Source organism: Caenorhabditis briggsae, assembly GCF_000004555.2.
Source record: "Caenorhabditis briggsae complete genome, chrX, whole genome shotgun sequence".
Classification (NCBI taxonomy): Eukaryota; Metazoa; Nematoda; class Chromadorea; order Rhabditida; family Rhabditidae; genus Caenorhabditis; species Caenorhabditis briggsae.
The window spans coordinates 3176212-3202203 of NC_013491.2; the positions used below are offsets into that span (position 1 = coordinate 3176212).

Genomic DNA, 25992 nt, shown 5'->3' on the forward strand with positions numbered 1-25992 from the left:
TTATTTTTTGCTTTTCAAGGAAGTACAAAGCTTAGTTAGTCGTAGGTGTTTAGAAGGGAAATCGTGAGAGAACTGGAATAAGAATAAAAAAATCTATGAGATCATACTATCTAGAACTCGGCAAACACACAAGAAACGTGAGATTCTCTCGGGGGGAAAAAAGCCTGGAGCAGTTACCGGAAAAAGTTCATAAATTCGGATGAAAACTCAAATTCCCAAAAAAACTCTAAAGACATACATCACTGAGAAATTTTGAAGAGTGTGTTTACCCAATTTCGGCGCCAGGAAGAAAGCCGGAAACGAGAAAATTCAAGAATGAGAGAAAGGAGAAACTATTTGATTCCATTTTCAGATATCTCGTCGGCCAATCTTCTTCCTTCTTCTCTTTTTTTCTAAACTTTGGCTCTATAAAACAACTAAAATCAGTTTTTGAGTGAAAAAAAAAAGAATTGTTCGGAATTTTTGATTGTTATGAATTGTGGTTAAAGGGAGGAAAGAAGAAAACAGAATTTTTGTAGTTGATGGATAACACAAATAAAAAAATCTGGGACAAAAATTTGGAAAATTCGCGGAAGAAAAATTCAGAGAAAAAAAAACTTATCGGAGATTTTTTGCAGGAAAAAAATGACATGAAATATAAAAAATTGCATCTCAACATTTCGACATTTATAGATCGGAAATTGCGGATGAATTTGCTATAAAAAATGTCTCCAACATGTACTTCATGCAGACGGAGGTTTAACAAACCAAAAGATGGATAATGTGGGAAGATTTCAAAACTAAGCCCTTCCCTATTAGCTCGTCACTTTGACACATAAGAGGAATTTCCTAAATAAAGAATAATATGGGAGGATTAAGGAAAGAAACCTGCACAAAATACTTTGAATTCGTCTGATGCGTTCGTTGGAGTATGTAGGAGCCAGAAAAGCCAGAAGGACATTCAAATAAATGAAAAAATCAGAAAAAATATCTGGCCGTCCACTGATAATTTGATAATTTGATTTTCAGGCGAAAAGAGATAACCCGAGTTCTAGAGAGATTAAAAATCCAAATTGACGCATCACTTGTTTGTTCTGGATTTACTTTTTTGTTTTATTGTCTCTATTGATATTTTTCCAAAGTTATCAGTTGAGCAACGCACAACCGGTGGAAGGTTCCGAAATTTGATTTTTAAAAATGTTATTTTTTGTTCATAAACTTTTCGGCTTCTTTTTGGTGTTTCAAGAAAAAGCAAAAAAAAACGTATTTTTTGAGAAATATATCAACCAGGAAGAAGCCGTGAAAGAGAAAACTTTCAAAGAAATGAATAAGGTTAGGTCATCAATAGAAAAGAAACTCTGAGTTCATCGAAAATTCTGGCGTATAAGGCGTCTAGTTAAAAATAAATCTGTAGCTTTTGGATGTGGGGGGGGGGGGGCAATCGTCGTTGGAAAGCTGTTGATAATCTTTTAAAGCCTCCTTTAAAAGTATAATCGGATTTGATGAAAAAACATAAATGGACAGACCATGGACTTGTTTTCAAGAAGGGAGAGTTATGCGGGAAAGACACATAGAATTCACTCATCAGTGGATTCAGATATAAAAAAATGAGAGGAGGTGGAAAAATCTACTGTACCGGGCAATAAGATATACAAAAACGATATTTTCAGTTGACTTTCGGTCAGTTTTACTATTTTCGAAAAACTGGAGCTCAATTGTCACTTTTCCGATCATTTTGAAAATGTTGGAGGGTGAAAATCAAATTTAAATTGAAAAGTTTACGTTCACAGAATTTCTGAACTCCTTGTTTTCCAGTTATTTGCGTGATTCTGAAAGACACGGTTTTTCGGCTCGTTTGTACTGAAAACGTGAAAAAGAGAGCTGTCTCTCAAAAATCGGTAAATAGATAAAAGTTGGAGTTTTTAAGAAATTCAGCAAATGCAAAGTTATCAATCTACCCTGCAAAGTTTCTGAAAATGATCGGAAATTTGACAGCTGAGCTCCAGGCTTCTAAAGATGGTTAAAATTACCGAAAATATATTGGAAATTTCGTGTTAGAAAGTCCTGGTGATGTTCTGTAAATCCCTGATCAGTTCTATTAGTTGATAACACAGAGGAAGAAAGGATATATTGATTAACATCTTTTGAATTCTGATGCTAGAATCAGAGTGGTGAAAAAACACGAATTCAAAACTATATCCAACTTCTATGGACCCACCAGTTTTGATTCTAGCGTCAGAATTGAGAAAATGTTATTCAATAAAATATGAAAATGATAGAACTAAATAATAGAAAGAGCAGAGTTACAGAAAATAATAACAAGAACATCTTTACAAAACAAAATCTAACTTTGTTAGACCCACCAATCGGATTCTAGAGTCAGAATTCAAAAGATATTATTCAATATTCTGAAAATGGGCTCCCTAATCTTCTCTCCTCTGATTTGAAGACAATACAATATGGTGAATAAGTGATATCAATGTACTAGGTACATTTTGGAATGAGATATTCCAAATAAGGATCCAAATTAGAACCGGGAAGTCATCGGGAGGAGGAGTAATATGTGAGAAAGATAGAAGAACGTCGTCAATTTTCATGAAAGAAGAAAGATGAGAAAGCATAAGAAGTATGAATGAAATATAAAAGAGCATTCGTCTTCTTGACTCGAAGGCGTCGTCCCATTTTTTCAGAGAAGAAATGACAGGGAACCTCAAGTGTCATCTTTCAACCTTTCCCGGCGGAGAAATATATCCTTTTCGCATGGCTTGACAAATTAAACCTCATCTTCTTGATGGACCCATTGTTCCGAGCACTTCAGAGATGAGGTGGATACTTCATTCCGAACTCGAGAAGAAAAAAAGAAAAGAAACTAGAGTACGTACGCCTAGACGTTTCGATTCAATTCAGGTCCGAGTAAAATTGAAAAAGGAAGAAAATTTGCATTGTGCGCCCCGCCGTCAGAGAACAGAATAACAGAAAAAACGAGGTGGTGGTTTTTTCGGAGAATTATTAAGTCGAAAAAAACGTGTTTTGTTTGGCTTGAACATCTATTCAGAAGAAAGATTTGACTTTTTGAAAGACTTTTTGAAAAGACACTGGGTCATGAAAACACGCTCTGGGGACGCTTGAAAAGGTTTGGAACGGAGAAAATGGGCTTATAAGAAGCAAAAAAAACTTCATATGTGACATTTTTGGAAAAAAAAACACAAGGAATCCCGGGGAGGAGCGGAAGTCGAGCATGCAAAAGTGATTTAGAAGAAGAAGACGCCGGCCACACACTCCTCACAACACTCACTTTCGTGGACCGAGACACCCTAGAACCCCGACCTCTCGTTTTTAGAAACACATTTATATTTTGAAATAACTTTTTGCTCTCCACTGAACCGTGTATCTCAAGTTTCAGAACGCAAATAATGGGATTCCGAGTACTTGATGTACTCAAAAATGCGTGGAAGTGGTGACGAGCAAAATTAAAAAAAGTGGAGGAGCGGCGGGAAAATGGTGGGAAATTTTTTAATGAGTTCGAATCGACACGCAAACTGTTGACTCGAAAAAATTCTTTCTGCTCAATTACTCAATGGAAGATCAGCTCAAATGAAGTTCCAGAAAATTCTTATAGCAGGTCTCAAAGTTTTCATTCGGGTTGCAGAAGACTGGGAAAGTTAAGAAACTGAAATGTAGTACCGGAATGAAATTCCGATCGAAAAATTCCCGGAGGATTTTTTTTTCGGAATTAGAGATTTTTGGACTACAGTATTTCGGAAAAAATTTGCTTGTCTGTCTCGAACGGAATAACTTTTGATATTGAATTTTTTTTTCTATTCGCGCCATTTTTGGCATTTTTTGATGGGGGAAATGGTATTTCTATTACTAGAAAATTTTGATTCCAAAAAATTCCAAAATACCGAATTTTTCAGAATCGGAATCTTATTCCAAGATTCCGAAATTCCGAAAATTTGAAAATCGGAATTTTCGACATTCTGAAAAATTCCGAAAAGGACACCCCTGATTTTAGAGGATTTAGGACAGACCTAGATTGAAAATTTTGCATTACCAGAATTTTTTGAAATTCCTAGATTTAGCGCCAGTTTTTGAAAGATACCCTTTTTAAACTTTTTTAAACGAAAAAGGTCGAAAAGGTGTCTTTCAGAAATCATCAAATAAATGAAAAACTAGGAATTTTCAGCATATTCTGTCAATACAAAATGTTCAATTCAGGTCTGTTTTACAAATTTCACACATTTCAAAGTGATCGAAAACCTGACAGCAAGGTCCAGTGTCTTGAAAATGGTCAAAATGACCTAAAATCAACTGAAAAATAAGTTTTTACCTATCTTATGGACCGAGTCTGTAGATAAAAATCTCACTTTGTAATATCGAGAATACCGAAAAAATTTTAAATCAATCTTCAGATACTCAGATCAAGTATTGGTTTTTTTTCCCAAATAAAGTATAGTTTCTATCTATCTAGTTATCACATACAATTTTCCAGCTATCTTAGTTACTGAAACTAATCTAAACTGGCTTTTAATAAAATAAAATTGTTTTCCTTAGATTCATAGTATTTGAAACTCGCTTGATTAAAAAGATATTAGGCGCTAACAAGACTCTAAACTTATCAGGAACTTTCTGAATAATCAAAAAGCCAAATTTTCCCCTGCTCCCAGGAAGTGTTTTATCGGAATTTTCCCACCAAACACTTACCTCGACGGCCAAGGAAAACCGAAATGAATGATTTATCAGTTTTTCATGAATCACATGGGCACGAATAGAACAGAAAACAAGCTTAGAAACCCATTTGACAAAGGTTATACCCTCTCATCTATTCTCTGTTCTTTTCTTGGAACCCAAAAAGTCAATACATCTTTTGTTTCTTTTTTGGCGGGACCGACCTCAATTGTTCTAGAACGTTAGTCAGTCGTTTTTCCAACATCCTGCCTTTCCATGGTTCTTTATGTCAACGCGGGGCGCCCAGGTTACTACCAAACTACCCTCCGGGTCACCTGAATAGTTATTGATGGCGTCTGTCAGTCAAATTGCCCACCAAAGCTATTATTGGATGGCGGAAGAGGAAAAAAATCAGGAAATTTTCTAGGGAAAAAGAAAGAAACTTGGAGACAAACTGGTTGATATGTCTGAAGGGGAAGAAGAAGGCTGTGTGCGGCATCGAGACAAGCCAGTTGGCTCTTGACTTCAATCAAAAATGTCAATGTTCTGAATCGACTTGTCACAAATGTTGTGCTTACCGCAAAAAGCAGCGACATATTATATCAGAAGAACATCTAGACAGACAAGAGTTCTGAGTCTTAGCTTAGGACTCTTGGTTCAAGACTCTTGGCCCTAGACTCTTGCCCCAAGACTCTAAGGTTAGAGATCCTGAAACAGGCTAGAGCAAAGAGCAAAAAGAAGAAGAGGGAAGTTGAAAAATTGAAATGTGAAATGTGAAATTTATGATTGTTGGAAGTCGCGAAGACCTCAAAAATAGAAAAAAAATTGGGTGGAAATAATTTCCAGACATTCATCATCATTTTCTTCTAAAACTAGACACCTTTTTATATTTATTTGAACAATTTTTTGAATTTCTGAGAATCCGTCATTCTAAGATTTTTAAATGAGTTTCGTGGTTTGGTAAAGAAAACATTCCTTCATCAGATTTTCGAATTCCTACCGCTCAAAGATCTTTGGGTGAAACAAACGGAAAATGTAAGGAAATGGAGAACGAGGCTTACTGGTAGGACAACCTGAGCACAATGGGAAAGAAAAGAGAGCCAATTGAAATGAAAGAGACACTGGCTTCTTTTGATAAGGACATTTTCTTCTTTTGCATCTTGTTTCAGTCTGTCAATGCTCAAAGATCCGATGATTGGTCAATCCCTAAATTGTTCTTTAAAAAGAAGCTCTCTCTCTCTCTAAAAAGTTGGCGTATCATCTTTGAAGTTTTGCCGTCTTTGGGAGAGAGAGAGAGGCACTAATAAATTATGTCATTCAGCCACAATGCTGATGTAGAAAAACCGAATGCTGATGTAGTGGAAGTGACTTTTTTGAGTAAGTATTCGGAAGCAATGGTCCCCTTGAGGATCACGCTGAGGATTCTAGATTGAAAGGGAAATATGAAGAGAAAGGCGCAAGCTCAGGGATGGGGACATTTGACACTTCAAAAACAGCGCGAACACATACATATATGTGATTAAACATCTCTAAGACAGAAAGATATGTATGTCATGATGCGTAATTTTTTGAAGAAACAACAAAAAAATAGCAGAAAGCAAAATTAATAAGTATAAAGAGATGACTATCAGTTCAAAATACCACAACACAGATTTTCAATATTCTGCAAAGATTCACAGAAGAAATACAATGTTTTGCCTGTGTATTTCTGTGATCCCAGTAGGATTAACTGATTACGAGGAAATAAAAAAAGTTCAGAGAAGTCAAAGACGTGAAAAATAGAAGCGAGACATCTGGAATGAGACAACATTATAAACAATGGAATCCGAGTCATCGTAAACGGGGATTAATAGTTCTTCAAATAAATTCGAATCAAATAGAAACAGGAAATACAACTCTGGAATTTTTTATTACCAAGATCGCTTTTTGACACTTTTTTCATATTCTGACGAGAGGAGTTTTTTGGAATTTTCGCTCCTCGTGAAAATTCGAAAACGTGAAAAAACGTGGGTCAATTTTTCTCTAGCTATTTTTTTTCTCTTTTCCTTTCCTAGAAAAAAAAAGAAGACGTGATTGATCTAGGCATCTCTTTGATTGATTCGCAGGACTTTGGTGAAAAATGACAGTGGAGTTAGAGAATACTTCACGTCATTTGAACCCAGAACGGAAGGAAAATAGGGGCTAGATGGTAGACTCGAATATACAAAAAAAACAAGGAACCATATCATTAGCAGAATGAATTCATAGATAAGCAGGTCAGAAAATCAAATTGAATCTTTTTAAGTCGAACGAATTCAGCAGAAAAAAATTGGGAATGCTACTGCGAATGCTAAGGTCAGCCGAACAGTTGATAAATGGTCAAGATAAAAATGCGGTCTCGATGTAAACAGGAAGTCTTAAAACACTCATACTTGGAAGTGAACAAACAAGAAGTTCAATGTGATGAAAAAAAACAAAGGAGGGATTTGGAAAAACTGCTCATAGGTGAACAGGTCCGAAGAAAAAAAAGTTATTTTCAAATGTGAACGTTTAGAAAAATGCGGAAATAAAACTGCGCAAATATAATGTAAATTATTGCGGATGATTTTTTAAATCGATAAGGTATACAATCTAAAAAATTACGAAAAAACAAAAATTTGCTTCTGTAGAACTGCTCATACAGTACCGGTCAATAAGATATTCAAAAACTTAATGTTCAGTTGATTTTAATAATTTTCAGGGATCGACTGTCCAGTTGCAGACCTCTTTGAAAAATTTAGAGGGCGTGAAACAGACCTAAATTGAAAAGTGTGCATTCACGGAATTTGTCGAAATTTCCTGGTTTTAAAGGTATCTGGTATACTGCTTTTTTGCCCGTTTTTGTACTGAAAACGTGGAAGAAGGCGTCTGTCAGAAATCGGCAAATAGCTGCAAAACTAGGAATTTTTAAAAAGTTTTATGAGTTCAAAATTTACAATCTAGTTCTTTTTTACATCCGCCAAGATTTTATTGTGATCGGAAGCTTGAAAGCCGAACTTCAGTCCCCTGAAAATGGTCAAAATGTTTGAAAATCAACAGAAAAATTCGTTTTTGTGTATCTTATTGTTGGTACAGCAGACGAGCAGGTCCAATGGAGAAAAAATAGGTCCGAAAGTCAGATTAATTTTTTTTCAAGAGTGAATTTTGAGAAAAATGCAACAAAAAAAAATTTCACACAAATAAAATACTGCAAATATTCCACCGAGAAGTTACGGTCAACAGGAAAGTTGATAAATGACAAAAATAAAAATGAAACCTCTCAATAAAAATACAGAAGAAATCTTAAACCACACGTAATTGGACTTAAAAATGAGAAAAGAATGAGCAATGAAAAAAAAAAAATCAAAGTGCGCTTTGAAAGAACTGCGCATACAGTGAAAAACATTTTTTGAACGTTTTAATTGATTTTGCTCATTTTCGGGTCTGGAGCTCGGCTGTCAACTTTCCGATCATTTTGTAAATTTTGGAAAACCTTACACAGACCTTGATTGAAAACTTTGCATTCACTGAATTATTCAAACATTCCTGGGTTTCAGTTATTTGCCGATTACTAAAACACACAATTATTGACCAGTTTTTGTACCGAAACGTTAAAACTAGGTTTTTCCAGAAAAAAAATTGAAAAATTGGAATAAAAACATGTGTCGTTCAGAAATCGGCAACTAGCTAAAAATTTAAAAATTTTCAAAAAAATGCTGTAAATGCATACTTGTAATGCGGGAGTTTCCCGGGCCTCCGCGGGCCTTGCCATTGTTTCTTTTAGAATCAAAAACTTTAGACCAACTAAATCAAATATGATATAACTCAACGAATGCTATAAAATGATATTATTTGGAGAACTGTGTCTTGTCAGTGAATAAATTACAGACAAAAAATCGTGTCCCGGCCCGGGCCCACGCGGCAAGGGCCAGCCACTTTATGACTTTTAACTTTGTTCGCAAGCAAGGTACAGTTCTCCAAATAGTATCATTTTGTAGTACTCGTCGAGCTCTATTATATTTGATTTAGTTGGTCTAAAAATTTTGATTCTGAAAGAAATAATGGCAATGCCCGCGAAGGCCCGGATTACAAGTATCTGTGAATGCAAATTTCTCCATCTAAGTCTGTTTTACACTCTCCAAAATTTTGTTACCGATCGGAAGCTTGACAACCGAGCTTCAGATTCTTGAAAATGGTAATAATGGTCTAATATCAACTGAGAGTTACGTTTCTATTCATCTTATTGATCGGTACAGTAGACACGCAGGTTCGAAAAAGTTGAAATAACAAAATCAAATTGGATCTCATAGCCTTAGAAAAATGCAAAAAAACGAACACAAAAAAATTTAAGAAAAATACTTCGAAGGTCACCCAAAAAATTGAACAATGACAGAAATAAATAAGTGAACTTCTCAGAATAAAAAAAACAACAGGAAGTCTTAAAGCACACGTACTAGGACCTAAAACAAAAAAAGTACGTAAAAACAAAGGTGCGCTTTGAAAAAGTGGTCTTGGTGGGGGATTTGAGATAATCGCTTTTGGGTTTCTTTGTTGTCTACTGGGACCAAAAAGGAAGAGGGTTTACATACAAAGTTATCAGAGGCCCCGAGTCTAAACGTACATAATTACACTCTTCTAGTCGTTTTCCTTTTTTTTCCTTTTTCTTTTCTCGCTTTGTTGTTTTTTTATTCTCTTTTTAGCTCTCTTCAGAGTTCTATGAATCGTGAGAATTTCTAAAGAGAAAATTTTCTTTTTCTTGAACACATGAACTCAAATGGGAAAACATGGAAATGAGAAATGAAGAAGAAAAAAAACTAATATTTGTATTCTGAATCCGTTACGTTCTCTGGAAAAGGGTAAAAACACAATTTGTGTGTTTGTTTCATATAATTTTTTCGCATTTTCCAGAACCAATCTAACAAATTGAAAATACCGAAATTGTTATGTTAGATGTATGACAACAACAGTGTCTGTCACCTAATTCCCACGAGAACGCTTTTATTTTTGATATGTGTTTTTGCACAACTTCCGCGTTCAAAATCCCAACTCGACAATTTTTGGAATGTATATGACAAACTTCTTCCGGCTCCACTTTTTTGGTCCAAATGTCATAGATCTGTTATTTGAAACAATGCGAGGAGCTTCCAATGTTATCTTGCGACATGATTTATTTTGTTATTGCAGTGTAAGAATTTTCTTTTCTTCTCTTCCAGAGTATCCTGACATTTAAAATATTGAAGCACTGGTAGAATGATAAGAGAAGTGTGCGAATTGATGGTTGTAACATTGTGAGAGCATTTCATGTCGTTGACCCAAAATGCTTGACGTCATAGAGGTAAAAAGGGACCTCTGGAATGTGTCAACATTGTAAAAAAGCAATTGAAAAAAGTGGAATTTCTGGGCCAGTCAAAGAAAATGACCTTAAAGTTTGTTGGGGTATTTGAAGAGAACATTGATGTTTTAAGAGTATCGAAGCTATACAAAAAGAACTTCAATCGCTGGAAAAGGAAGGGATTTCTTTGTTTTTGAAGTCTGAAACTTTAAAAGAAAACGAACTATAACGCAAACATCTAAAATTTAAGTTTCATAGAACATGATTGTGCTTGAAACTTGCTTTCTAAAAATATTCTATTTGATTTTCCTGCAAAAAAGATTATTTGATTAGGTGAAACGTGAAAAATCATACCTGAAAGCATAATTGATTCATAGAAATCAGAAAATTGAATTTTTCTTGGTAAATATTTCCGGGCAATTCAATAAATCGGATTTTGAATTTTCCTGGAAAAATTTTTCACTTCGAAAATGGCAAAATTGGTTCAAGAAAATAATTTGGGAGAAAGCAAAAACATACACATTCAAATCGGTCAAAAAATTGTTCAAAAGCGGAAGGAGAAATTTAAGCCATTTCTTGTAAAAAGTTCTGGAAAACTAGAAAAACGTTTCTTTCAAAATTTAAAAAATTCAGGGAACGTCGAAAACACAGATTTTCAATGTTTTGTTTTTTCGGATTTTTGGAATATTTCAATTTTCATAATTTCGGGGTTTTGGAATTCCAAAATTTTTCGATGTTCATAATTTTCTGATTTCGGAATTTTGGAATTTCGGAATATTTTGAATCTACAGAATTTTTGAATTTTCATAATCTCGGAAATTTTAAAGAAAGTTTCAATGATCATAATTTTGGGATTTTCGAATATCGGAACACTTCAGTTTTCATAATTTCGGGAATTCGAAATTTCTGAATAATCCGATTCGCAATATTTCGATAATTTGGAATCTTCAGAATTTTTGGATTTTCATGATTTCGGGATTTTGGAGTTTTGGGATATTTCGACTTTCATAGTTTGCGATTTCAGAATTTTGGAAAATATCGATGTTTATAGTTTTGGGATTTCGGAATTTCGGAACATTCCCACTTGCAAAATTTCGGTATTTTGGAATTTTTGGAATTTTTGGGTTTTCATGATTTCTGAATTTCGCCTCACAGAAACGCGACAAGTCGGAGGAAAAAAATCAAGTGTAGTGCTGCTCGAAACTCGATACGGAATTTTCGCATGCGCCTTTGTCATACTGTGTTCCAACATGCTCTAATTTGGAAAACAGTCCGCTCTAAACAGTTTTGGGAGGGATTATTCGATGCTGGGAAATCAAAAAGTCTTCAGAGCTCAAAAAATTTGGAAAATTAATGAATTCACTTAATATATGTATCCAGTTCCATTTCCAGCCGTTCGTTTGACAATGATTTCTGATTTCGAAGCATTTTCACTATTTCAAACGATGCTTGAGCAAAAAATCAGAATCTCATTAGCAACTAATCTCTTTGAACGTTCAAAAAACATGAACATAATTCCCAAGTCTAGCCTTCTCATCATTTCTATGTAATCTCCAAGCTCCGACTTGATGATTTAATTTCTGAAAATTTCACACCCAACTTTTTTAAAGTTATATTTTCTCTTATAATCATCTTTCCCAGTTTTAGCAAGCAACGCTGTAAATGTCACATATCACAAACTCACCGAGACGTGAAATACTCGCTATACATAACGATGACTATCGAAGAAACTCATAAAATGTTTCCAAGCCGTTTCGTCAACACCAGCGCAACAGTTGGCACCATGACACGTCATTTTAGTGATACTGAAAGTTTACACTGCCAAACTTCAGCGGGATGGCAGCTGGGCTAGAAGAAGGGAAGACTTGATAAGGAAAAAAGTACAAATATAAGACAGCGAAGGGTGGAAAACTCGAGATTCTTCAATTTCCAGTCTTATCAAAAAATAATGGCGCAACCAATTTTCAACCCAGTTAGTTTTTTTTCCTATTTTTAAGTCCTCATAAATCCATTTCAGTCCGTCCCGGGATCCTATGCTCTTCAATACGGAGTTCGCTCTGGACTTCAAATCGCTGTCAACGGATTGGTGAAGCATAAGAACAAGTGAGTTGAGATCTTGTCATCTAAAAGGAACCAAAAAATAAGACAACACATTTTAGGGACTTCGTCATCAACTTGCTCTCTGGAGGAAACATTGCTCTTCACATGAGCTTCAGATGGGAGAAGACCAAGTCGATCGTATTGAACGCCAAGATTGACAACGCTTGGGGAAGCGAGGTACTTTAATTTTGGGAATTATGGAATCAAAAAGGCATTAAATTCTATTTCAGATCAGCCACTCCAACCCACTCCACCACGACCAGGCCTTTGACCTTCAAATCCGCGTCTACCCAGGATACTTCCACGTGACCACTAACGGAGTTCTCCTCGGTGACTTCCCACATCGTCTTCCATTCGAGAGCATCCAAGCTATTGCGTTGGAGGGAAATGTCCATATCAACAACATTCAATTTTCGCAATTCCACTAAACTTTTCAATTCCGCTTTATTTTTTTTTCTCAATTCAAATAAACACATGCACAGTCTTGTGATCATGTCTCCTTATCACATTTTTGAAGAAAGAGAGAGAGGCATACACGGAAATGCAAAATGTAGGAAATTTTATTAGTTTGACAACAACTCTAAAACAATGAATTCAAGCATAAAGAGCTTAAAAAATTATACAAATCGCTGAGAAACTGACTGAGACTACAAGTACGAGATTAGTGAATCGAGTGGGTAAAGCAAGATGTGGGGGGGGGGGGGGGTAAATGACTGAGGTGCGTTTTACAAATTAAAAATTATTCAGGAAAAAATACAAGAATTTAAATAATAGGTAGTATGTTCAATATGAACAAAATGTTGGATTTTAGCAAATAAATTATAAATCGGTCTGAGAAAGTCTTTGAACAGAGTTGTTGTGTGCTGGAACTCGATGAGGGAAGGTGGACTGTAAGATATTGTTTTCGAATGTTGAATATCGATTTTTCAAAAAATTAACATTCAGAACCTTTCACAGGTATACTCCTTAGAACTCATATCTATCTTTTTTGTGATTTGAGGAAATCATCAGGCACCAATGAAGCAAGAGTCGGGCAAAAACCTTCTTAACGCTTGTAGCTTGTTTTGTAAGCGGAAAAATAACACTAGGTATGCTCTAGGCACATTTTGGGGATATCTAGGACATATTCATTCGGCCTAGCTTTGACCTACAGTACTGGTCGATAAAATGTGCTTTTTCAGTTCATTTTCCGCCATTTTTACCATTTTCAGAAGTCTGGAGCTTGGCTATTAAATGTTCGATCACTTTGAAAATTTTAAAAGGTGTTATACATACCAAAATTGAAAACTTTGCATTCAAAGAGTTTTTGAAAAAATCCTAGATTTTCAGCTATTTGTCGATTTCTGCAAAACACCAGTTTTTTCTAAGTTTTAGTACAAAACGGACCAAAAGGGGGGTCTTTCAGAAAAGGGTAAATAGCAGAAAAAAAGGAATTTTCGAAAAAATTCTGTGAATGCAAAATTTTCAAAGCTATCTGAAACTTGACAGCCGAGCTCTAGACTCTCGAAAATGGTCAAAATAGCTAAAAATCAACGGAAAATACGTTTTGATACAACTTACTGACCGGTACTGAATCTGGTAGCATATAATTTTTTTTGCCGTAATTATAAGCATATGGCTTTCATATTTTCGCCATTTGAATCATTAGTTGGGCGTCAGTAACGCTCAAAACTGTACTTTCAAGCGGTGAGCATGATCCGGGCACAATTCAGGCATAACTGGATATTCGTTTTGCCAAGCCAGCTTCGATATACAGTACAAACAGATCACGAAGGGGTCAGTCTATACAAAGGCCTTTTTTGATATATTAATTTTAGATTACCAAAGAAAAGAAATCCCAGAAATTCTTCTAAAAATATACTCACCAAATCCGTCAACTCTCTTAGAACCACAGTATCCACAAGATCTTGTGCACATCGCTCAACAATCTTCACAATGTCTCGCTCAATCGGCAGCTTTTCATTTCCAGCTTTCGGTAGCAGATTGACTGGGTTCTCCACTGCAAATCTCTTCTTGTATTGCGAAATCAAAGCGAACAGCTCCTCATGAGCTTCCTGCAGGATCACACCGTTATAGAATGGTATTGGTCGGAGCTTTTTGTAGAGTTCCCGTAGTGCTGGGTCCGTCATATAGCATCGTTCAAAATCTTCATATTGGAAGTATCGTGCTATCTTCTCTCGGAAAATCATCATTCGGTCTCGAGCGTGTGATGGATGGTTAGTTAAATCACTGACCAATGGTAACTGGAAGTTTCGGATCTTTTCTTCGGCAGCTTCTTCCTCTAACTGCTTTGCATTCGCTAGCATTTCTCTCTGGAATTCAAGAATTGTAGGGTCTTCGGTGGCTTCGAACTGATCCAGAAAATCCTGTTGAGTGACATGCCCAATTTTTCGGAGTGACTTGTCAAACCATTTCCGATTGCTAGTCCACCAGGTGTGATCGAAAAATGCATACTTCACCAGAAACGATCGATCGGGAATTATTTGTTGGTATTCTGGCAAACATAGAATTTGAAGCCGAAGTCGCGCCGATTTCTCTGTCAAATCCTTGTACTGAGCTTCGAGAGCATGTAGTTTTGTGTTTATTTCAACTCTAGTGCTGGTTTGTAGTCTGGGTTGTTGAATCTTCTTCTTCAAAGTGTCCATTTCAATTTCCAACATTCGCTTCACAATCAAATCATACTTTTCTGAATCCATCAAATATATCGTTTCAGGGATGAAAGACAGTTCAAGGGTCTCCAACTCGTTGATTGGTCCGATAGCAGGCATTTCTTGCATTGTAGTCTCACAGAAGCGTCTCTCTGGATACCAAACACGTCCGGGAGTGTTGTCGATTGGAGGAAGAAGGTCCAATGGGTATAAGGGGACATCGTTCCCAAGCCACGGCTTCATGTCTCGCTCTTCCGGTGAGTAGTTGGCGTCTTCAGGATTCTTGTAGTCTATGATGTCAACTGTGGTTCCTGGTCGAGTCCATGGACGTCGAGGGGCTTCTGGGAGTTGAATGTCAAGATCCTCGAATGCGGTAGGTTTGATATCTTCTGTGGGTTTAGAGCCAGATTCAGCTGGTTGGGTCTCTGGTTCTTCCTGGGCGAGCGAATCATCTTCTGGAACATCAAGAACTTCCTGAACAGCCTCGGCTGGAGTTGTTGGAATGTCCAGTTGAACTGGAACACTTGAAGTCTCTGGAGTTGGCTCCACACTGTTTTCGGAAGCAGCAGTTTCCACTGGTGAAGGTTCTTGAGGCGGTAGTTCTAATGGTTCGGGAGCAGGTGGTCCAGAAATTTGGTCTGGAGCAATTTCCGACTGATCTTGAGCTGGTTCGTCCTGATTGACATTTTCAGGGGGTGGCGAGTTGGCCAGCAATTCCTCCGGTGGTGGATTTGTCGCTTCCGGCTCAACAGGAACATTTTTCGGAGCTTCATGGGTCTCTTCGAGAGCTTTCTCTGGTGCTTCTTGGGTAGTGGATTGGTCAGCAACTTCTTGGGCAATGGATTGCTTATCATCGGCCTTAGAAGTCTCCTGTTGAGCAGCAAAATCAATTGGAGCCGGTTCCTGTATGCTCTCTTCTGGCGCTACAGGATCATCCACTTCCATTTGCTCAGGCTCTGGAATACTGACTTCTGGCAACTGAGTTTCTGGCACCTGAACCGTCGGTTCCTGCTCCATTGGTTCATCAACCTCCATCATTTCTTCTACTGCAGGCTCAGCATCTCTCTCAGGGACATCTCCCTGCTCCGGTTCTTTCTCTTTGTACTCCTCTACAGTAATCTCCGGTATAATTGGACTAAACTTTGGCGGTACCAATTCCGGTGTGGCACAATTCGGAGTATAAGATGTTGTTGGTAGATCACCAACACTTTCCAACACGGGCATCCCAACAAAACTCTCCTCTTCCTTCTCCTCATCTTCATCTTTCTCGTTAAGTGCTTCCAATTTCTTGGCTTCTCGGTCTGCCTTCCGCTTCGCAGCCTGTTCTTTTTTCTTCATCGCTGCTAGTTTTGCTTTTGATGGAGTTGGCACTTTCTTTTCCGGTGTTGGCTTGGGAGTTTTCTGAAAATACATGAGAATTGAGAGAAATGGTGATAAGTCTGAAATTGGAAACATTTCCGCTTTGGTAGAAAATCGGAACTAGAATTTCATCTAGTACATATGATTTTAAACATGAAGAAAATAAAAACTATGGAAGTAAACGTAATCTCATAGATTTCGCAGGTGGTTTAGCATCAAAACTCGATTTTCTAGCACAAAAGGGCGTAATCTCACACAACGTGTGGAGTTAACTTCTGAAATCAAAAACGCAAAGCGTTGAATCGGGAAATTTACTCGGGCCATTTTTGAAACTTCATTCTCTCTCTCAAAAAAAAAAAAAGCAAAAGCATTCAAACTTCCGAAAAGATGGTTTTAAAAATTGCTCTAAAAATAGCTGTTCGTTCTGCTCATTGTAATTTTCTTGGGGTTATATTTTTTTCCTATATATTTTTTTGTATCTCAATATACAGCACTAGTCAATAAAAAATACAAAAGCTAATTTGCAGTTGATTTTTCGCCACTTTTGACTTTTTTCAGGAGACTGGAGCTCGACTATCAAAAGTCCGCCCACTTTGAAAATTTTGAATAATGTGAGTCAGGCCCAGGTCAAAAATTTCGCATTCACAGAATTTTTCGAAAATTCCTTATTTTTCAGCTGCTTGCCGATTTCTGAGAGACAATGTGTGTTTTAAAAATCTGAGCAATTTCTAGTTATTTTTTCTTTTCCTAACCCTCCAAATCTCTCATACTTTGGCTGATGTACTCGGAACATTCGGATCATCCTCCTCTTCCTCACTATCCGACTCCTCCTCAATAGTGTAATACCGTTTCTTCCTCGTACTCCCCAACGGACAGTCTTTCTTGGCCTTTGTCGCGTGCTCATGCCATCTCGCCTCGGTCATGACCTGTGCCATTGTCTTCGTGGTCTCTCCCCGATGCACGGCTGCGATATCGCGGCGCGTCTGGTCGAATCTTGCCATCACGTCCACTGTATACACAAGTCTGTCCAGTGTGTTGCGCACTGCAAAAAAAAGAGCGAGGTCAATAGTCCAAAGGAAAGGAGAGCAGAAGAGATTGCCAGACATTGGGATTAGCAATGTTCAAAGAGAAAACTTACCGATAGTGGCATCATCTTCAACTGGAGCTGCTTGTATTGTGTTTCGAACGTTTCGTTTCGGACGTGTGGAAGTCATATTTACCCAACTGGAAAAAAACTCTGATTTTTGAAGGAAAGAAAGGAACAATGATAAAAAGAAGTGTGAGATGAATAGACACAAAAATAAGAAGAACAAAATTACAATGATTATCGAAGAAGTGTCATTAACAGTTTTGAAAAAAATTGAAAAATTAAAAAGTCTAGCTCTGAAAGACAAAAAAACCTAAAGAAATAGTTTCAATCTAAAACAAAATAAGATTATCTTCTCTAACAGCCTCTTAAAAGTACATTAACGGTCTTTTCTATTAGTACCACTACACAAAGTTTGATAAAGGACAAAAGTAAACCACATAAAACGTGCGGAATAGCGTACGGAGAATCAATCGAGTGAGGTGTCATATGTTGTTTGCGCGTTTGATGGGCGGGCCAGCAGCTGCCACGGGCGCAGTTTGTCCGAGGAAATGGCCCAAGGACGTCTTCTCCCTTTTTCGCCTAGGAGGGAAGACTTTTAAGCAGAAGAAGAAGAAGAAGAAGGAGGAGGAAAGTGGTTTTGCGATTTTGCAAAAAACAAATACAATATCAAATTTGATAAGGAACTGAAGAGATAATGTAAAAATAGGAAATAAAAAAATTGAGGTGAGGAAAAAAGTCACAGAAATTTTGGAAGTGTGAAAGGGAGAGTCTATTAGTGAAAATATAATCAAAATATGATAAGAGCTCTCACCGCCCGCCTCGTCTTATCCGGTTTAATCCGCTCTTTCTCTCTCACAGACACGACACACATCGACAGATATAGAAGCAAAAAATATAGATTCCTTGGCAATACCAACACAATACCTTCGTTTTTTTTCTTTTCTCATTTGCCTAGACACCAATCTTCACTTAACAAATTCTTCTCTCGTCATTTGTTCCCAAGTAATTTTTTTTAGTGCCTTGCTCGTCTGGGTTGGGAGCGCTAAACTCTGCTATAAAACTCAGTAGAGCTGTGAACAAGGAGAGTTTCGAATTCCTAGTTTTACAAATCCTCCACCAATCCTTAGGACTAAGTCCAAGCTCTCCTAATGTTTGCCAACCTCCTTGATAATTTTCATGCATGAGCACTCGTTCCCATAGCATCTATCAGTAAGCAATAATTTGTCTTTTCGATTATACCAAACTCAGCTCTTCAGATTTTGGATTTTTACGAATTTCTATGCGTAAAGAAGAGTTTTGCTCCCTGAAAAGCATACTTGCAAAATCAGGGCCCGGCCGGGCCGAAGATTTCCAGGGCCCGTGACCCCTCGGCCCGGCCCGCTCGGCGGGCCCGGGTTCTCCAAATTTAAAATTTTTTTGAAATTTCAGACATTTTTTTCAAAATTTTTTTGTGAAAAAATCATTTTTTACGGACACTCTTATTTTGCAAAATTTTTTACGTGACAGAAAATTGTTGCAAGTATGCTGAAGAGTATATGTATGATCACGTTTAGGTTGATGGATAATTAGTGGGTACAGCTGAATCTGTCATTAGAGCTAGAAAGTATTTTGTAGTTTTCTGTTGGAAATAAAAATTCGGGTTTGAGAAACCTGTAAAATATAGAATGCTTTGTCTCAAAATAAAAATAACAATTCGCTTTTTTTCAATTTTTTTTTGGTTGATAAAGTTTGAAAAAATTAAGGCATAATTTTGTTGTAAAAGTCGTACCTCCATAACTTGTCAACTAAATTCCTAACCGCGTTCCTCAGCCGGAAGTGATGTGGAACATCAAATATTTTTCGAACTTTTCAAGTGACTTCCTTTATAAAAATTTTCAAAAATCTTAATTTAAAAGTTTTACCAACTCAAATATACACTGAATTTATCAAATTTCTGAAGATAAGTGAAATTTTTTAGATGGTTATAAAAAATTCATGAATAATTTTTGAAACAAAAAATTTGCTCATCTGACTGTGGTAAGAATTGGGATCGTGTACAGTGCTGACCATGAATATGAGATAAAACGCGTTTTAAGTTCATTTTGACAATGTTCAAGAGTCTGGAGCTCGGCTTTCAAGTGTCGAATCACTTTGAAAATTCCAGAGGTTTTGAAACAAACCTATATTGAAAACATTGCATTCACAAAGATTTTGAAAGTTCCTAGTTTGTCAGCTTTCCGCCCAATTCTGTAAAACACCGTTTTTCGCGTTTTCAGTACCATACCGGGTCAAAAAGAAAGACTTTCAGAATCGGCAAATAGCTGAAAAAACTAAGACATTCCAAAAAATTGACATTTGACCACCGATCTCCACTTTTGAAAATGGTAAAACTCAATTGAAAACACTTTTTTAAATATTTATCGGCTGCACTGTAGAAACATTTCAATTAGAATTCCGAGAAAATAACTCAATTTTCTTTTTGTCCATAGCATTTTTTCTGAATTTCCTACATGACACGAATCCCTGTTTCTATGTATATCTTAAAATTTTTCATTACAATCATCACAAATAGATTTATCACAGCTGAAAACTTTTTCCATTCCCATTTTCGACCTTTTCTCTCAGAAAAACATACTCTAGTCTGCCTAATCCACTTCCTCATGTTTATAAATTCCATTTCCACAAAAAGCAACAAAAATTGTCGAAATGTTGGTCACTCTTTTATCCTTTAATCCATCACCCATCATCACCAACTGTCAGGACAAAAGGAAATTGGAAAATAAATTGAAATATAAAATGCAACATTTGGGGTCTGCCCTCAATCCATGGCTTTTTTTTTCATTTTTCAATTGTTGCCACTTTTGAGAGGACAGCAGAAACCACAGAAACTTTCATTAACCAAATGCGCTAGACGATCCTCATGCAAAGGGAATTCAAAGAGAGAGCTACTTTATCCCCTTTTTGTCTTCCTCCCAAAGCAAAAAAGAATGCTTTTAGTTATAAATAGACAAGCAAAGTTTGCTGGTATCAAATTCTCTGTTTTTCCACCCGGTTTCCGTGATGGTCTGGCGCGTTTTGTGTTCTTTTTTAGAGAGCAGAAAATGCAAAAACCACGAGTCCGAAGATTTAAAATTAGAGACGACGAGGATGTTTCTCGAAATGTGTCGTCATTTTTTATCCGACTTGGAGTTTTCTGGTGCTCTTAAATAGATAAGACATAATCCTTTTTGGTTACAACGAACGCCACAAAATCTCTAAGCGAGTTTCATGGTCAGCTAATTTTAGAAAGTGGTAATTTCCAAAAATTTTGATTTCTAAATTCCCAAAGAAAAAGAAAAAATATAATTTTTTTGATCTAGAGAATCTCATTTCCTGTCACATACCTCTTCATCTGCTTGTTTCCGTTTGCCCCAATTTAGGAGTATTGTTTTTAATTCAAAGAAACCTTTTCCACTTGATCAACTCCCCTCAACTCCTATCTAGCTTCCTATTCATCATATTTACAAGGATGAACGTTCGCAATTTTTTTTTCTCGAAACAAGACATACTATTTTGATATGCATGGCTGCAACACGTACTAGGGTCATCCTCGAAAAACCATCAAAACATTTGTAAGAATACGAGAGAGATGATCTAGTCGAATATGTGACATGGACATTATCCAGGACCTTGTTCTTTGGCTAGCTAACGAACCTTGTCAGGCATCACATTGGTTTCCGATGTGTCCTATTTTCCGGACATTTCTTTTATTCTTTTGACCCTTACAAGTTCATATAACAAATCTCATATTCATGTTTCTCAGTTTTCAGATTCGAAAATGGTATTCAAAACTCCAGAGGACCCATTTGTCTACTATCATCTGGGTGAGTCAGGGGTGAGAAAAAATAGAAAAAGTAAAAAAATAGGCTAGGGGAAATCGTCATGGTGACGCTTCGGAATTATTATAATTTCGTTTTGGTCAGGTGGAAATTTTTTCGTGGCGCGCTTTCTCTTTTCTTTATCCATTTTTTTTCTCTAAAAAGTCTCATTCAAGTTTTGAGAGTTGTTCGCTCCATCACTAGTGAATTTTCTGAATTTTAACAGATAACGATGATTTAAAAGTTTGAAAATGGATTAAAGGCGCTTCAGGTTTGAAATAACGTCACCACAATATTTTGAATTTTTTCAAGATTGCGTAATTCAATGAATTGTTACTTATGCTCCAAAACCGTTACTTACGTTTCAACGTGGATTCCATAAACACTTTAACTTTCCCTCAAAACCTCAACTTTGAGTCCACACATCTCACTTCCTTAAAAATATATCAACAAGTGCTCAGCTGATAAAGTATTGATGAAAGTATGTTAAACAATTTATCAGTTGACCACTTTTTCATATCTTCTACAGTAACCCAGACAAATTGGATCAAACTTGAGAAAAGCGTTTACATCTACTAGCATTTGTTTCTTTTGAGCTCAATTGTCTCCATTTCTCTTAACGTTATCAATAATCTGTCAACTAATAAAGTACTGATAATATTATGATCAACAATTTATCAGTATACAAGTTTTCAATATCTTTGACAAGAACCGAGAATTCTGTTTACGGTAACTACCAGAACTTGTTTCTTTTTTATTCTACGGTAATCTAAACTGCCTGTTCTCAAGATTTTATCTTTTTTTGTGCCTCCTTACTTGTTAAATTCTTTTTCTGCCTTTTTTGAATCCTCTTCATTGTTCCTAAACTCACCCTACTTCCTTCTCCTTCTCCGAAAACCACTTCCTGCCGGAAACCAGATGTTAAAATTGGAAGAAAAAGCAACCAGGATTTCAAGGGATATTGGTGTTTTGGGACAACTCGTGTTGACCCATAGAACAAAAGATGAGAGACAAAGAATCCATATTGATGCTGGACGCCAAACGATGACAGCGTCTTTGAGAGACAACACTCGAAAAACGACACGAACCCAGAAAACCCCCTTGTCTTCATCTGAATTCCCAATGTCCGAGATGAAATGTGAAGAGTCAGTGAGCTCTACCATTTAGACTTCTCCAGTCGCACCCCAACAGCTTCCTTCCTTCCATGCGCTCCCATTTTGTGCTAACTTAGGCAGAAGACGACTTTTGGGGACCCCCCCCCCCACACCATTTTTCCTTCTCTCCCTATTTTTTTATTGTTCTTTCTTCTCTCTTTCTTGCTTTTTCGCGACGTTGCCTCGACGAAACCCATAAGCTTTCATCTCCCCCCCCCCCCAACAGCATTCAGTTAGTCTTACATCTTTACTCTCCACCCCATTTTTCGTTCCACATTCTTCTCCAACTCACTTCGTTTATTAGATCGAGTTAACTAAGAGACGCGATTATGATTGGCGGCTCCGCCTCATGTACGAGACCACTCCATCAAGCGTTGATCCCGTTGGCGGTTAGTGTCCCACCGGCGGCTTTGTTCATAAGTGGAAAGACTGGTGGACGATCTGAGAGTAGGTTGCTTTGAAAGGGGTCACAATCTTTTTTTTTCAATTTTTTAAACTCTCCAAGTACTTTTTCAGTGGAAGAAGAGCTCGACACCCAACCAGCCCTGGAACGAACACGTCCACCATCCATTGAGACTTTGTTTGAAATCACCAACTTCTCCAGACGCGAAATTCAACAACTCTATCGGTCATTCAAAGAGGTTTGTTAGTTTTTCTTTGGGTCATATAGAAAAAATATTTTGTTAAAAATTCATGTGGTTGCGGACACAGTTTATAAGCTTTGCTGTCGTCAGTAAGATACTAGGGATGACCTAATGGGGGTACTTGAGCTGGAAAAATACGTCATGTGATCTAGGAGAAAGCAAAATTTAATCTAAAATAAACGAAGGGTAACCTAAAAAGGGGAATAGTAATTTTTGAAAAATTTAGGTAATTTGTGATTGCTCAAATTGCTCATTTCTTTTAGAAGCAATTGAAAACTTGTCAATTGATAGAATGTTAGTCATCATATCAACTACAATTTATTAATTGGCAAGTTTTCTATATCTCATGGATATCTAGATACCGTATTTTCTCTAATATATAGAAGTCCACCTACATATACCTTCAACTGTGAGCTCAATTATCAAGATTTCTGTGACTGATATCAGAAATATGTCAAGTAATAAATTGTTTATCATATTACCAATATTTTATCAGTTGAAAAATTTTCAATTTCTTCCACAGAAATGGAGATAATTGAGCTCAAAATTGAAGGGTTGGAGGGCTTCTAGTTAAAAAATACGGTATTTTGGTCTTTATGAGAGATGTCAAAAATTAATCAACTGATAAAATGTTGATCATCAAATTAGCAACAATATATTAATAGGCAAAATGTTCATCTGTCTTACAAAAAAAGATAATTGAGTTTGAAGAGCATATATTCATAGTAATTAACGAATTTATCGCTCACTCCCGAAACCAATTCCAGCTTTGGCCCAACGGAACAGTGGCGCTAGAACAATTCCACGCTTTGTATGCAACAGTCTTCCCAGAGGGTGACTCCAAGGCCTACGCCGAACTCGTCTTTCGGAACATAGACCAAGCTCGAAACGGATCTGTCACTTTCTTGGTATTACATATATTTTATATTCCTCCCAATCCATAAAATTCTAGGATTTCATTACGAACTACTCAAAAATTTCAAAAGGTTCGCTTGATGAGCGTCTGGATTGGATCTACACTCTATATGACACAAATCGCATAGGATCTATTGGCTACAATGAGATATTTAATGTTGTGAAGTGGGTTTTTTGCGATTCTAGAAAAAACCGCAAAAATCATTTCATTGCTGCTGCTTCAGATCGATGTATCAGATGGTTGACGCGTCTTTGAAACCAGCTGTGCTTGCCACCATATGCCGACAACATACGAAAGTTGTGTTCAAGGTACGGAAACTTTTATTTGAGAAATTGTAGTGACATTTGAGCAAATTGAAGTGAGACTCCGTAGAAACAATTCATACCTTGTTTCCTCTGATAGAAGTCGACCCAAACCGTCAACTTTCATCTCGATTATCTCGATTCCTGTAAAAGGTATGAAAAATCTGTCAACTGATGAATTATTCATCATAAAATAAGAAATATTTTATCAATTGACACAATTTTGATATCTTTCATAGAAATCAAGATAATGAAGCTCAAAGTTGATGGGTTGATGAGCTTATATTTGAGGTAATACGGTAGTTTCATCAAAGCTAAAAACAGTTGCTTTAAAATTGATTTTTTGGAATTTCTTTTGTGTTACGGTATGCATTACGACGTGATGGGGTATAGTGTATAGTGTTGAAACAGCGTGTGGCAATCGTGCCAGCTGGCGTTACTGTAGCTCAGCCATTGGCACGCCCTCCAGTTCAATTAGTCGATAAGATTGTACGAATTTTCGAATTTCGAGATAATTATTTTTTATGTTCCAGATATTTCAACATTATCAATGACTTGATAAAGTCTAATTGCCCATTCTCCAATAGTCTAGCCAAATATAATAACCAAAATTTTCCCTTCAAATCTGCACGTACAAGACTTTTGATAAAACAATGAAACGGGGCAATTAAAAGTGTTTAGTTTCTGTAAGTCACAAAATGTTGTTTACGCCCCAATTTTGTGACTTGCACTGGATGATTCGAAACTGATAGCATGCAATTGATCAAGAACCGTTTTTTTTCTCGAAGTTTCAATTGTTTTTCAGAATCTCAACATCTCCATCGGCGGAAAAATCAATAGGGAAGAGTTCATGCAGCGTTGCCGTTCGGACCCTGAAATTGTGCAATCGTTGGAGCTCTTCGGTTCATTTTCCACCAGTCTACTGCGTATCTAGTTTTTAATATCCCAATTTTTTCCCTTGTTGATCTCTTTTTTATTATTGTGTTGTGAATCTCAAGTTGTGCTAAATGGAACTATTCAATTGATTTGTATTCCTGAAAAACAAAGAAATCAAACTTTTAAACAATTTATTTAACATTCTACAAGAACGAGAGAGGTGATGATAAAAATTAAGAGACGAAGAAAAGGGTTTTTTGTCGATGGTTCTTACAGATACACCAAGTTTGAGCCGAGCATAAGAATGTGAAAGAAAATCAATATTATAGGATAATAGGATATATGTTTGGATACCATTAACTCTAACCAAAATTATGTTTTCAAGAAAAAACACATTCATCACAATTTTAACACTCTATACCGATTTTTAGAACCAAATTGCATACAAAAAAGGGACCAAGGGGCGGGGGAAAATTGAAGGGGCGAAGTTTTAGCACCATTTGGATGTTTCTGGGTGCTGCTTAAATATGATTAAGACGTGTGGGGAGGGAATTTCTAATCTCAGGATGGGGGTGGGGGGGGAAGGAGGGGAAAAAATCTATACCGGATTATTTTGTACCCTAGACAAAGAAAATACACAAGCACACCATGTCCAATTAAAGGACAAAAAAAGAAAAAAAAAGAAAAAGGGAAAACAATTTTGATGGCAAGGAAGTTATTTGGGGGCTGGGGGGTCGTTGTCGTTGTTATCCAGGATTTTTTGGAAGGGGATGAGTTGGCAAAGAAGATAGTCTATGGCAATGAGCACACACGAGCAGCACACGTTGGGTGAACAAGAAAGTCAAAAAAAAAGGAAAAAAAATCAAATAAAACGATTAGTGGATGAAAATCAGGGAAGTTTTTTTGTTGGGGAGGGGGAGGAGACGATATAATCTGGGGGCAATACTAATTCAAAATTATAGAAAGAAAAAAACTGACTAAACGAAAAGGAAAACAAAAAATAACATCTCCTATACCCGGGCACTTTTTAATATCGTACCAGTACGTAGTCGAAACCAAAAAATGGGTATGTGCAATATGTTTAGGATGCA

At 36.7% G+C, this 25992-nt stretch overlaps 3 protein-coding genes across 3 annotated transcripts; 2 read left to right on the forward strand and 1 right to left on the reverse strand.

Moving 5' to 3' along the window:
• Positions 1-11924: 11924 nt before the first annotated feature.
• On the forward strand, positions 11925-12504 carry Cbr-lec-9 (the record flags this gene model as incomplete). Its single annotated transcript, XM_002643646.1, has 4 exons — positions 11925-11948; positions 11994-12079; positions 12136-12253; positions 12307-12504. 4 exons carry the CDS (start codon positions 11925-11927, stop codon positions 12502-12504), a joined length of 426 nt encoding a protein of 141 aa, XP_002643692.1.
• Positions 12505-12895: 391 nt separating this feature from the next.
• On the reverse strand, positions 12896-17297 carry CBG01880 (the record flags this gene model as incomplete). The annotated part of the gene is made up of 4 exons (XM_002643647.1): positions 12896-12964; positions 13942-16125; positions 16854-17125; positions 17222-17297. The coding sequence occupies 4 exons, from the start codon at positions 17295-17297 to the stop codon at positions 12896-12898; spliced, it is 2601 nt and encodes an 866-aa protein (XP_002643693.1).
• A 5195-nt stretch (positions 17298-22492) lies between these two features.
• Positions 22493-24959, forward strand: CBG01881 (the record flags this gene model as incomplete). Its single annotated transcript, XM_002643648.1, has 6 exons — positions 22493-22610; positions 22680-22804; positions 23575-23715; positions 23760-23887; positions 23947-24031; positions 24831-24959. The coding sequence occupies 6 exons, from the start codon at positions 22493-22495 to the stop codon at positions 24957-24959; spliced, it is 726 nt and encodes a 241-aa protein (XP_002643694.1).
• Positions 24960-25992: the final 1033 nt, after the last annotated feature.